This window comes from Trematomus bernacchii, unplaced genomic scaffold (assembly GCF_902827165.1).
Source record: "Trematomus bernacchii unplaced genomic scaffold, fTreBer1.1, whole genome shotgun sequence".
Lineage (NCBI taxonomy): Eukaryota > Metazoa > Chordata > Actinopteri > Perciformes > Nototheniidae > Trematomus > Trematomus bernacchii.
In genome coordinates this window covers 3,985,001-3,999,248 of record NW_022987567.1, presented here as the reverse complement: position 1 = coordinate 3,999,248, position 14,248 = coordinate 3,985,001, and the positions used below count along the sequence as shown (strand labels likewise).

The 14,248-nt window shown below is 42.0% G+C and overlaps 1 protein-coding gene across 1 annotated transcript; it reads right to left on the bottom strand.

The window, feature by feature from the left end:
• Positions 1 to 1,170: 1,170 nt before the first annotated feature.
• LOC117478847 (amyloid-beta A4 precursor protein-binding family A member 1-like) lies at positions 1,171 to 10,622 on the bottom strand (the record flags this gene model as incomplete). Its single annotated transcript, XM_034125759.1, is given in 6 exon segments — positions 1,171 to 1,316; positions 1,462 to 1,501; positions 2,300 to 2,527; positions 2,529 to 2,666; positions 3,627 to 5,551; positions 10,351 to 10,622. Coding segments are annotated over 5 exon segments (2,415 nt in total), but the record flags the coding sequence as incomplete, so codon positions are not given.
• Positions 10,623 to 14,248: the final 3,626 nt, after the last annotated feature.

Genomic DNA, 14,248 nt, shown 5'->3' with positions numbered 1-14,248 from the left:
CTGCTAACAATCAGAAAATTAAATGCAATCTATAGAAGGAAAACATTAGTCAAGTGACACTTCACCTGCCAGTGATGATGCAAAGTGAATCACTAGAGAAACAAATATATATAAAGGAAATTCTCGTCTGGATAATGGATGTTATCCTGCATATGATTCACTACCTAAAATACACACAGTTTTCACACACACATGTAAATAATATGCACACATGACCCAGTGTTTCCCATACATTGATTTATTTGTGGCGGGCCGACACAAATAAATATCGTCCGCCACAAATGGATCTCATAAAAAAAATAAAAGAATTATAATATTCTTTTTTAATTTCTTTTAATTTTTGACATTTTTATTTTGGTGGTCTAATGGATAGTGAGGTGGGCTGATGATCGGAAGGTTGCAAGTTCAAATCCCGCCTGGAACACCACTACTAGTGTGCCCTTGAGTAAGGCACTTAGCCCTCAGTTACTCCAGGGAGAATGTCCCTGTAATTGGTCATTGTAAGTCGCTTTGGAATAAGGCGTCTGCTAAATGCCTAAATTGTAAATTGTAAATTATATTTTTGGGAGAATAAACCCCACAGATCCTCAACTCCGGTGTGTCTCACTCATTAACAACGCAACACAGAGCGTTGTCTACAGTAGCCATGAACTCGCATGTATTTTCTTATTTGAGGGGGGGTGGATGCGCGGGCCACCCGAATAGGTTTAGGCGGCCTTTGGCTTTTCTTGCCGGGGGGGGGTGGTGTTGCGGTGCCCCCACAAATAGAATCAAATTATGTGGGAAACACTGCATGATCAAATATGTATGTATGTTCATTTTAATTCATTTCTTATTTTATAGTTATTATATAATTTTACATTTTTATCTTTGATTTTTATTAATCTGTGTGAATCTGTTTTTCAATCTCACCCTGTTGCTATTAAACTACTGCATTTCCCCACGGAGATTATTAAAGTTCCATCTTATCTTATCTCGATCATCTGTGGCATTTTGATTTTGAGTTAGATGTTTTGTGTTTGGGTTTAAGGACAAATAGCTGCTATGAAATCTGGTTGGACAATGGAGTGATTTTGGACACAGCTACCCACAGAGCCCCTGTTGTTCCTGCAGGATGAAATATATATATATAATATATAATAAATATAATAAGGTGTCGTTGTCTCTCACCCGCACTCTGCTCATGGCCTCCTGTGCCTGCTGCATGCGGGCGCTCTTCGTGGGCGTCCTCTCCGACAGCAGGTGGGTGCAGCCCAGGTAGGTCGCTGCGAAGATGATGCCGTCAATAAGGTCGTCTGGGTCACATGGCCCCGGGACTGCATGAGACAAAAACACTCATGAGGCACATGCATAAACATACAAGCAAAACTAAACACACTTCATGAATATAAAAGAGTGAAAATATGACAATGAACTTGCAAAACTACACTAAACATCTACAATAGTTAATTATCCACTCACCATCCACAAACGTTGGAAATGAAGGAAGAGATTTGCGCAGCTGGAGGCAGAAAAAGGAAACACGACATTATGATGCTTTTATTTCCACTCACATACTGCAGGTCTCTCCTAACTCATTTATATTCTGCAAGACTTCTACTGCTGTCAGCCATTTGGATGCTGGCAGATAAACACTTTAAAGGATTTATCATCCATGTTGCCATGGATTCAGTGCGTTACGTAGTGGTCTACCAGTGTTTGCACGCCTGTATTGGATTACCTTCTGCACATTCTCAGCAATGTTGTGAAATAACACTAGGTAATATATACAGTGGTGTAAAGCGTACTTATTCTTGCCTCTTTATTTTACATGTTAGTCTATTTATTCTATTTAGCCTTTTAACTGCACTGTCTCCTTTGCTGTAAAAATGCAAATATCCTTGCTCGGGGACAAATACAAATAATTTCTGATTTAAATAAAAGTATACTAATTGAGTTATCAGAGGTTCCTGATTGCAACAAACAATGAATTTGCCCACAACTGTTACTCAATTACTTAAGAAATTGAGGAAAACATGAAGCAAAAGCAAGCTCTTGAGTTATAAGAGTCATGGGAGTCGTGTGGTGCAGTGGGTTGAGCCTTGGTGTTCGGATCAGGGGGTCACAGGTTCAAACCCCACTGCAGTCAGCATGTCGTTGTGTCCCTGGGCAAGACACTTCACCGCAAATTGCTCCTGTGGGGATTGCCCACAGTACTGAGTATGTAAGTCGCTTTGGATAAAAGCGTCTAACAAGTGACATGTAATGTAATAAGACGATTTTCTCTTAAGTTTTTATGGATTTAAGTTTGTTTGTTCACCTCCTGGACCGTCATCTGCTGTAAAGGCGACTGTGGCTGAACTTGAGGTCGCGGCCGCTGAGCTGGAAGCTGCGGTTGATTTGGAGTCTGTTGTTGGTGCTGATGTTGCCGATGGTGAAGCTGATTGGGCGCCGCGTGTTGGTATGGTTGAGGCTGAGTGTGTGTCTGCGGCGGCCTGGCGGTGTCCCTCTGCTGTGAGAGGTGGGCTTGGTGGTGGTTGTGTTGTTGGGGGGGGCGGTTGGTGGTACTGTTGAGGAGGAGGAGGAGCTCTGGAGGACTCGGCCCTCGGTGGACTGACCGGTTCCCGAACTGGAACAAAGCGGGACGGAGACTCAGACAACGACTGAGCGGGGGAGTGAGGGGAAGACTGAGAGAGGGAAACAAAAAGATAATAGAAATCACTTCATGCATTTACAGCAGCTCAGCAGACACCTTATTCTGACTGTACATTATTCAGAATGTGGGCATTAATCCAACACACGATGAAATGAGAGCAGGGATGTAAGTCATGTTGTAAAACTTCCCAGAAGCATTTCACTCTAATTGAATTACTGCATCACTGCAGGACAAAACTCCTCTGGCAATGCCACTCGTATGCAGCCTTAAAGGTATAGTACAACACTTCGAAAGAGAAAACGAAATGGCACTAAGACATAGGGCTGCTCGAGTATGGCAAAAATCATAATCTCGATTATTTGGGTCAATAATTGATATCACGATTATTAAAAACGATTATCCATTTACTTTGAAAACATCCAAAAAAAATTGAACAGTATGTTTTTAACAGTTGATTACCCTGAACTGTAAGTATAATTCAACTGAAAAAGCAATACAAAAAATAATAAAAAAGAAAAATAATAACAATAATAAAAAATAAATAATCGTTTTATTTCGATTACGTTGTTTTCGTAATCGTTGCAAGCCAAAATCGTAATTGCGATTAAAATACGATTAATTGAGCGGCCCTACTAAGACATATCAAGAAAAACATCTTGATATTAGTTTAACTCCAAAAAAAAGTGTTAAACAAACAAGAAGAAAAAAAATAAGAGTTGTTTGTAAGCCTATGTTTACACTTTAGAGAGAAGTCTTCACGCCAAGCTACACTAAAAACGTCCTTTCATAACGCAGAGACATAACAATTGATCAATTCCCATTTCACTACTAGGAAGAAGGCAAATGAGCATATTCCCTAAAATCAAACAAATGTATTTTCAACAATCAAGTCGAACACCAGAAATGGTAACAGCCTCAGACCATATTGCTCCTTTGGGAGATGTATTCTATCAAACCAAAAAGAGTAAGCCTTAAGTGAAGTCACACTCACATGTCCAGCTGCAGTCTGCAGTGGGTACCCCTCCTCTGTGGGGCTGACCTCCTGCCTCATCACCCAGATGGGCTCCACGGGGCGGTCAGGTGTGTAGGGGGAGCGCAGCACCTTCGTCTTCACCTCCTCAATCGCCTCCTTGATGTCTTTAATGGCCAGGGTAATGGCGTCTCCCGATCCCCTCGTACCTTCTTCCCCTTGGAGACCCACCCCCACCGCATTCCTCTCCTCCTGGGTCTCCCCCGAGCTGCTCTGCCCAGACGAGGGGCTCTTGGCCTGGGATTCTGCTTGTCTGGGGGTCTGCCTGCGACTTTTGGGCAGAGGACTTTGATCGGCGCCCTCCCCCTCAACGTCGGACTGCCCGTCGTAGTGGTGCAGGCGGCACCCGACCGAGCGGTCCAGAGGGGGGTGATGGGAAGCTCTGCCCTGCCTTTGGGCATAATGGGAGCTCTTGGTGGGGGAGGATGGAGCCCCTTTTTGTACATTCTCCTGTCTATGGCTGTTAAAGGGGGTCTCCTGCTGGGCCTCTTTAGACTCTGTCCTCCAACCAGATTGCCTGCGAGGTTCTCTGTGCAACTCGGGGTAGGAGGTCTTGAGGGGCTCTGGGAAAGAGTTAGGAAAGGACTTGGTCTCCGGGTACGACTCGTAGACCGGCTCTTGGTACGTTTTTTGGTGGGACTCCGTATAAAAGTCTGCATAGGTTTTAGGATAAGAGCTGAATTGCGGCGGCGAGCCCGAATCGGAGCAATCGTCGTCTTCGTCTTCGGGCAGCAGGTCGTTGTCGGGCACGGGGCTCATGCTGGCGTCCTCGCTGAAGTGGTCTATCTGGGGGAAAGGGGGAACATCCGGGGAGGAAGGAGGAGTTGGGGACTGGAGGGGCGGGGGGCTGTGGAGAGGTCCGTCCAAACTGAGCGAGGCCACGCTCTCCGTGTCGGAGCAGAGATCGGTGATTTCACTTCCCTGAGCTGCGATGTCCTCCGGTACATCGTCCATCTCTTCTACCTGATCCTCCTCAACCTCCTCTGAGCGTTCCTCTACTCCCTCATCGACCGCCTGTGTGTCCTCATGGCTGCAGTGGGAGTGACTTGGGGTCGAGGAGATGTCTCCGTCATCCTCCGCCTGTTCTTGCTCTTCGTCCTGTGCCTGAATTTCCTCTGGTTTCTCTTCACACTCCACTGTAGGCTCCTGGAGGTCTTCTTCTGCCTCAGCAGGAGGAGTGTCTGGGAGGCGAGGTTGCATGTCATGTGTTGCAGGAGCAGGTGACAGTTGGGTGGGGGGGACAACAGCAATGGGAGTCTGGTGAGGAGCACCCCTGTCCTGCAATTGGTTGATGGATACAGGATCTTCTAATGAGCATTGCTCTACCTGCACCTCTGCTGGACTCTGTCTCTCCTCCACACCAGGTGGAGAGTCCTGCATGTCTCTGATTGGCTGCTTCTGTCTTTGACCCCTGAGTCTTGGATTAGGGTCTCCATGGCGGCGGTAACGTGTCACAGCAGGGCGGGCTTGCTGGACGGGACGAGGTTCAAAGTCTCGATTATCCTCCCCGTTTGGACTGGTGGAAACCAACGACGGGACCAGACCGGGACTGTGAGCCTGGCTCTGCCCTGACGGGGGCTGCCTGCGATGCCTAGGGGCCCCACGAGCTGAGGGTTGGTGTTGGTGGTGAGGAGGCTGATGATGATGATGATGGTGGTGGTGATGGGGATTCGGTTCCCCGTCCTGGTTGATCTGACATGGCCTCCAGGACCGACGGACGGGAGCTTCCCCGGGGGACGTCCCGTTGGGCTGCCGGCTCCTCGGGGGCCCCTTCTGCTCCTCGCCTGCCTCCCCGGACGCATCTCCCTGATACTTGTGGCTCATGGCTGGGATCTGATCAGAACATGCTCTTCTTGTCTCCAGGGAAACTCCACTTATAGCTCAGCCTGGTAGAGACGGAGAAAGGATATAAGAGAACAAGTCTTATCATGCACATAAGAGGTCAAGGAAAGGTTTACGTTTAAAACAGAAACACTATGCATTTCTATGACTTTTGACATTATGTTCAAATCCAAATGACACGGAAAACCCTTTCCAATGTAAAAATATCCTAGAACTTCGTTTTCACTGTTGTTCACGTCACTAAGGGGGAGACATTTAGTGCAGATGGCAGACAGTTCAATAATATTGCTGTTTCTACCCTTGCTTACAGAATTTTTTACATGTCAACACATAAATGTAGAATTACTCGTGCACTATATTGAGATACAGAGGCACCAGAAGTCTGCTACTGAGATCAGGCTACTCCCACGTCAAAGACCCCGCCACCAACACCGCAGTTTTGCGTTTTCATCTGGACAAAGGTTTTATTTTAAGGAAGAAAAACACTTTTGTACCCATAAGTATAGAAAGTTTACATGCTACGATGGCTAATGAAGCCCCCAACCCAGACATATCTCTATCTAAGATTACATACACACAAAGAGGATATATTACAGTGATGTCGGGTATCAGACATAGGACTCCCTGTCTCTATATTGCTAATAGTAAAACCCTAAATCCTCTGGGATCCATGTGTGTGAAGTGCACTTTAATCTGTACCACGTTCAACAGCAGCTGGCAGATGGCATAGGAGGGGAAAGAGAGGAGGATGAGGCAGGGCAGAAGGACAAGGAGGGACATCTCTTTGGTTAGGTATCAGATAGGACCTGACAGAGAGAGATAGATAGGGCAGTGATCTGAATAATAAAAGGCCCTCTGAGAGTGAGAAGCCCAGTTTTGATATTCATTGAATATGACTAGGCTATCAGGGTACACATCAGTTACTACAGGCCTGACCCTGAGTAAGGTCAACGGGCTGAGAAAGGACAACCGAACGCAATCCCGCTCGATGCTTCAGGAATAATAAGCTCGTTCCAGAAAAGGTCACCAATGGAAACTGTACAGTCTGACTTGGAGAAAGAAAAAAGACTGCCGCTTGTTTGTACATAAAAGCTTAAAAGCATTTCTCATTATTGCTGCAGGATACGTTTCACTGAAGATGCTTTCATCATTTATTTATCCGACCTTAATGATCACAAGAATCCATAAATGTGTGGGAGTATACATGAGACATCAAAAATGTTCTCCTTAAGGTTTCTTAACTCAACTCTTTAGTTCATGGGTGATGAATATTTAAAATACTGTAGACTCATTTAACAATCTTGACTGGGTTTCAAACCATTATTGTTGTTTTTCACTGAGATTATTAGAATTATCTGGCCTCCTATTTTCTTTGCTTAAAGATGTGACTTAAAGTGGACCTATCATGCTATATTATAATAATATAGTGTAGCACCATACCTATATAAGGCATATTTATACTTTTTTTTTTTCAAAATACCAAACAGATCATGCATTTTAGCCATGCCTCATTTTGCTCAATTTGACATTTTTTAGATCTGTTTTAGCAAGGGCAGATTCTGTGAGAACAGCACCATCTACAGGCCTGGCATATGTACTACAGCATCTCCAGCGCTTTAGAACGGCAATGGGTGGCTGTCTCCTCCTGATTGGTGGAGTTGGCCCAATAGCCGTAGCGCCACCGTCCTGACGTCAGGACAGTGTTCAAATCTGGATCAGTCTGTATCAGATCCGTTGCAGCCCCTTTTTTAGAGATTTGGGTATGGAGGAAAATAGAGAGGGTTGTGTTTTCTGACACTTGGTGAGTTCCCTGGAACACCGGGGACACATATTCATGTATAAAAGACGTACAAAAGTGCATTTTGCATGATAGGTCCCCTTTAAATATATTTTTTTATTATAATAGATGTCTGTTTAGTCAATTGAGTTATGATCTTTCGCCGAATAAGGTTACACAACGGCGACTGAGTCGTTAGATCACTGATAAAACACCATGAATTACAACTGGCTATCTGTGGGGATATTTTCTGGAAGTGAAGTGCTCTCTGGGAGAACAAAACCGATGCTTTGATAACTTTAAGTTAAAATTGTGATACTTTTAGTTTTTATTCGTAAGGAAATTAAAAAAAAGTGGTAAAAACGTGAATAATGTATCCTTTTGAATTTGTATCCTTGTTTTCACGGGAATGGATGTCTTGTAACCGTGAACTAATGATAAACTTGTTGTAAATTACTGCAGCTCCTGTCTAATCAACACATTTCATATTGCATTCTGTCACAAGGTTACTAGGTGATAGTCAGATTATATGTGCAGATATATTGCATTAATGCACACAATGTGGACAATATCTGGTTTGCTTACTGCACATATTTTATATTTTATTGCATTCTATTTCAATGTAAATACTGCTTTATTTTATTTTCAATTTTACTACATTTTTTCTTCTTTTTTTTGTAATGTTATTATAGTTTTCTTAAAATAGTTCGCTATCTGTGTTTTTTTTTTTTACAGCACCACGACACCAAGTCAAATTCCTCGTACGTGTCAACCTACCTGGTAATAAACCCGTTTCTGATTCTGGTTCTGATTCTGATGTATTTTCAGAAATGCAGGACTTGAGTGCACACACACAGAGAGAGAAACCACAGAGGTCAAAGGTTAATGTGGGTCCTGTAATCTGAGCACGGACCACAAACTGCTGGGGAGGGACCATGGAGGGACGCAGCGGGGATGAGGGCGGACTCTCAGGGTGGCTAATGTCCCTCTAATGCCCGGAGACTGGATGGCAATGGTTGGGTGACTCAGAGGGGGGGGGGCTCACAGATGGCCCTGGCAACGTGGCAGTGAAACTTAGGCTTGTAGAGCTGCACTTCCATCTGTCAGGCTGAAGTGAAAGCTGCGGGCTGAGAGTTTTTCTAGTCCATTAATTTGCTGATCTTATACTGACCGACAACACGCGCATGTTGGCGTACTAGCAAGGACTGATTGCATCTAATTACTAGCCTAGTAGCCTTTTACTTGTTAACAGTTTGGGGCTTTATTAAGACAATTCGAGCAGTCATCACAATATTTTTGAATGTGTTTTCCTGATTAGCACATTTTTATAGTTAGGAAATCATCTGGAAGCAGTTGGTCTACTTCAGTTTCAGAAACCGTGAGGAAACACCATAACAATTTCCCAGAGCTCTAGAGAATGTAAATTATTGTTGCTTTTACAGACATTTTCATTTTGTTTCTGAAGTAGAGGAGTTATTAACTTGTCTAACAGTCAACAATCAAATAAGCTCATTATTGCTGATAAATAATAAATGTGAATCTGTTCGTCATTTTTCTTTTTTATCAACGACCATGTCAATAACAAACCAACTGTACCTGAAATGTAAACTAAATGATGCCCCTGCAGTCCCTGTAAACACGAGTAGAATACAACCCTGTGTTTAACATATAACCAGGACAAGTGATATTAAGATCTTCCCGATGACAAGGCAAAATTAAAAAGGTACATTCATGATAGTTACAATCGTCATAATGCATTTGAAAATATGGTATCCAGCCTTATATCGCACTATTATATTGTAACAAGTGTACATTTGCCCTTCACCGAGGCGTCAGTACTATATTGACCTCAACTTTTATCCTGAAGCCTGCTTGAAAAATCTTGGAACAGTTATTTGATTGGATGATAAATCAATAAATCAATAAATACAAATGTAAATAACAGCTTTGATAATTGCTTATGTATTTCAAGCAAGAATGGTGACATAACGTTTAGCTCAAACAAAACAAGCATTTTGAGGAAATCACCAAATGCTATGGCAGTTTGTGATCAGCATTTAGCTATTTGAATGATATTAAATTAACCAAACTAGGGCCAACAATGATTGGCATTATCCATTACTCTGCTATTTTCTTAATTAATCGTTTGGTTTGTTATGTCTTAAAATGTGTAAAATGTCACCAAAGTAATGTCTTTATATCTCTTCGTCTTATCAGTCCAAACCCAAACGTTATTAACAGGATAATTCAAATATTTGAGTTTTTGAAAACATCATTTTCTGCCTTCTTGCATGGTAAATTATATAAGAGAATAAAAACAATTGTCATGATGATTAATCGATTATCATCAAATTATTCTCACTGTGTAGGATTCTCATTATTTTTCTATTCTTGACAGCATGATTCATCCACACACACACGTACACGCGCACACACACACACACACACACACACACACACACACACACACACACACACACACACACACACACACACACACACACACACACACACACACACACACACACACCAACATCTCAACAGTCGCATACCTTACATTGTGTTTACAAGTCGACGTTGCCAATGCTCCAGAGAAACAAGATTAATCCATGAACTAGTGCCAATTGGCAAGTGCTTTTATTTTGAAGGCTTACTGGCTTCTTAAATCCCCTCCCACGGCCTTGAACGATATTATTATGTTAAAAAGGGTAAAAAAAAGCCTTCCTTTTGGGATCGGTGCTCATTATCAGATAGTGGCCATTTGAAATGCATTTACAGGGTACAATTCATACATGATCGTGGCGTTATTCTGCATATGAAGCACGTATATCCTGGTAATCACGTACACAATCTCTTACTAGCCTATACCGCCTGACATCTATGTGAAAAAACAAGTGCAGCACACTGTCACCTGTTTTCTTTCCCTCTTGACGGGCCAGATTAAATCTCTGCAGGTGTCTGATCCGCCATCAACGAGAAAAACCTGAACCATCACTCCGCCTTTCAACCACACACTTAACCCGGCTTCCCTTCAGAGGTTGTCGGACATGACATCTACCGATTTACCTGCATGTCAGAGGAGGAGAGGCCCGGGTCCTGCAGCACACATCGCCCCTGCTGTATATCCCGTGCCTGCTCGTTTAGGCTCGGCTCGGTTTGGCTCTGCTTCTCTCTCCAGACAACTTGCTCGGATTAAAGCGGAGAGCCCCTCCTTCTGCACCGTGACATCAGAGCGGATTAGCGATGCACAAAGCGCCTTTACAGCCTCGGTTGATGCTGGTGGTGCAGCAGACACAAACAGGTCTTTACGGCCATGAGAAGTGAAGCCTCCTCCTCCTCCTCCTCCATCAGTAGCAGCAGCAGCTCCTCTGACTGCCTGCTGCAACACCGTTAGATGATATGTTCCCACGGTCTGTCGGAGGTGTCGCTGTTATCCAGCTGTGGGTCTTCCTCATGCTCCTGAATATTAAAACACAGAGCAAAACAAGTTATATCTTACTTATTAACTATTATTATGTATTTATTTCAACAAGGACCATGCATACAAATACATTAATCACAGAAAAGAGAAGAGATGAATTATGCCAGATTTGAGCTAATAGCTCATTTCCATCTGCAGTCCGGCTACATAACAATCAACAAACACTAAAAACATTGCATAATCTCAATCATACAAACAATTATAAAACATGATTTAAGTACAGGTCAATAAAATAATACATAGTACAGTTAAAATATAACATAACATACATAGTACAGTTAAAATATTACTGACCCCAGTTTATGCCCTATCATCGTTGATTAGCTAAAATAATTCTGTCGAGTCGGCTAACACTTAGCTAGCAGCTAGTTTAATAGCAAATTAACATTTAGCACTGAGAAGCTGATGTTAGCTGAACAACAATATTGTTCCCATAAAGACAAATGTAAACTAAAAACACAGACGTTTAAAACGACGTTTGATAACTTTGCCCGTTTTTAAAGACTCCCCAACTGAGGCAAAAAACATTACCATGATGGTTATTAATATCAAAGTGGCAACACAGTAATGAGTCCTGCTAATCAAAGATGTCTGCCGGAAGTAACATAGTTGTCACTTTATTTGGAAATGAAAATATTGTTTCCCTTAAGCTTATCATTATTAATAAATGTGTATGTGTTATTAAACAGCTTGAGGAATTATTTAAAAAAGACAGTAAATAATTCAGTAATTATTTTAAAAAGACACATACAGTAGGTAAATGTTCTTAATTTGTGTTCTTAAACATTAACAGGTTAGAGCTGTTTTAATGAAATCAGATACTAAAAAAAGTTATCGTCTTTTTTGTTTTTCATAAACGTTCCAAAAAGTTTAATAAACCCTTTTAATTGCAGGCCTGTTGTATTGTTAGGTCAACATGTCCAAGAGGAAATACAGTAACTAATCATCATGACTGAAATACAATGTAGGCCTACTGAGTGGAGTGTGAATGTGAAACAATGTGCACTATAATCCAGGCATGTTTCTGTGTCACTCAAGGCCTGGTGGAGCAGATCAATAGGGCCTGTGTCTACATTGTTGAGCCCCTGTAACGCATTCTCACTTAAGTCACATGCACGTACTTGAGATGCCGTTACCGTGACAACAATGTGACTGGAGAATGGTGATGGTGTAGAGTTGTAACCATGGCATCTAATCTGTGATTGATTGCTATATTTGCAGCTACACACATCTCAGATCCCACACATTCAGCCTGCACTTTTGTCTGAAAGTGGAGGCATGCGTGACACACAATTTGAGCCAATCAAAAAGCTCCAAAATATAGAGTGCAACATGCAGAATCAGGTCATTCACAATGTATCTGGGGTCATGTCACACAGCATATCATTCACGAGTCCAATTCTTTGCTGGTCTATTTCCAGAAAGACATCAATAATTTGTGGCTTTCTCTGCATACATGGATGAAAGTATACTGTACGTGACTTGTCGTTAGTTGTATAGCACGCAGTGAGCACCGACTGTACCCATTACTGGAATTAATGCACATTAATGTTTCATTGCGGCCCATTACAGAGTTATATTTTATCAGGCAGAAAACCCATGGCTTCTTAAAATGCCCACTGGAGGTTCTTATGTTTTCATGAGACAGTAGGCTCCATGTTTGCCTGTGTTCTCAGTCAGACTGCAGATGGCACTCTTTGGCAGGATGGTGTTAATACCCATGTACTGTTACACTTAATTGTCAACCTTAATCTATCTGGGGAAGTTACACTGAGAGCACTGTTTGTATGTCAGCTATACATAATAAATCCTTGACTAGAATCTTATCTTCTGGCTACTGGACTAGTTGGGGGTTAAGGGCCTTTCCAATGGGCCCTTCAGTGGGGGAAATATAAAAATCAGCTGTTTCAGTTTACCTAGCTTTACGTATGACCAGAGGTGGGAAGTAGTGGAGTACAAATACTTTGTTGCTGTACGTAAGTACATTTTTCTGGTATCAGTACTTTACTCCACTAATTATTTTTCTGACGACTTTTAACTTTTACTTCTTACATTTTTAACACTAATACCTGTACTTTCTACTTCTTACATTTTAAAAACAGGTTTGTTACTTTAGTTTGAATGTGTGTTTGGTGGCGTGATCATTATTATTTAGAGTCATTGCGTGCCTATTGATTTGAACACGATCCGTGTATCCATCATTTCCTGGTCTTCTCTAAAGAAGAGGGACCAATGAAAACGTTGTCATGTTGCCGTTGTTCAGCATGGAAACATTCATTAGCTAACAATGACGTTATTGTTCTACTAATATAAAGGGAGGTCAGGTACTCTTTAAAACAGTTGGTAGTTATGGGTACTTTTTACTTAAGTACATTTCAAAGCCCATACTTCTTTACTTTTACTTGAGTTAAGAAGTTTAGTCAGTACTTCTACTTTTACCAGAGTATTTTTAAACACGAGTATCTGTACTTCTACTTGAGTAAAGGATGTGTGTACTTTTGCCATCTCTGCTTATGACTGAGGCATCACAAGACACAATAAAGAATTGATTAAAAAAAACTGCTTAGTCTTACAAATGTATTGAATGATTTCACAATTTCATGATTACATTACATATGTTTGTAGTGGTCATTAGTCTAAATTATTACTAATGATCCCTACAGATGAAGTAAGAATCTGGCATCTGAGCCAGTTTTGCTCAGAAAAACTGATTTCTTCAGCGAGAAATCTTGGTTGAAAACATGTCAATAACAAATGAATCTGCTCTCATCAACCCTGAGAACAAAGCAGGTGTTTAATGATTAATAACAAGATTAATGTTGCTTCTTCAGAGTGCTTGGTCCAAGGCGGTGGTCTGGGTGTTCCCAGAGGAGGGGTGGGGGCCGGTGGAGATGTAACCTGCAGAGACCTCTGGCAGCAAATCACATACTGAGGATAGGATGTCATAACTGTATCATGCAAACACTAATCTCTGCATGCACTTCTCCAGCTCGTTATTGAAGCTATGTATTACTGTTAAAGTAGAAACAGACATCCAGGGATAGGAAACAGATACGTGATGAAAGATCAAACCAGTAAAAAACTAGAATTGTCTTGGGAACTGAATAAATTCATGGACATAATCAATTTTCTCTCTGCTGATAGGTTCTTGGGAATTTTTACGAGTCTTTTCCTCCCAAAAGTCTGGTAAGGATGACCCAGATCTTCTGTGATTTCTGAAGAAAAACATGTATGGCAGTATTGAGGTTTTCTGGGGACAGTCAGGGTATAATTTACCCCTTCATCTGGTCTGAAAGAGTTCAGGGCACCTCATTCAAAAGTAGATAATTAAAAGCAAGAAGAAGGTAAATGATCGGAGAGGACTGTGTAAGAAAGGCGGACAAAGAGAAAGCTCAGACAGATGGATCACATGTGGATGAGAGTGCGCCTCCTTCAAAAAATAGTCTGGTCTCTTGTTATCAACATGCTGCATTAGTTTCTTCT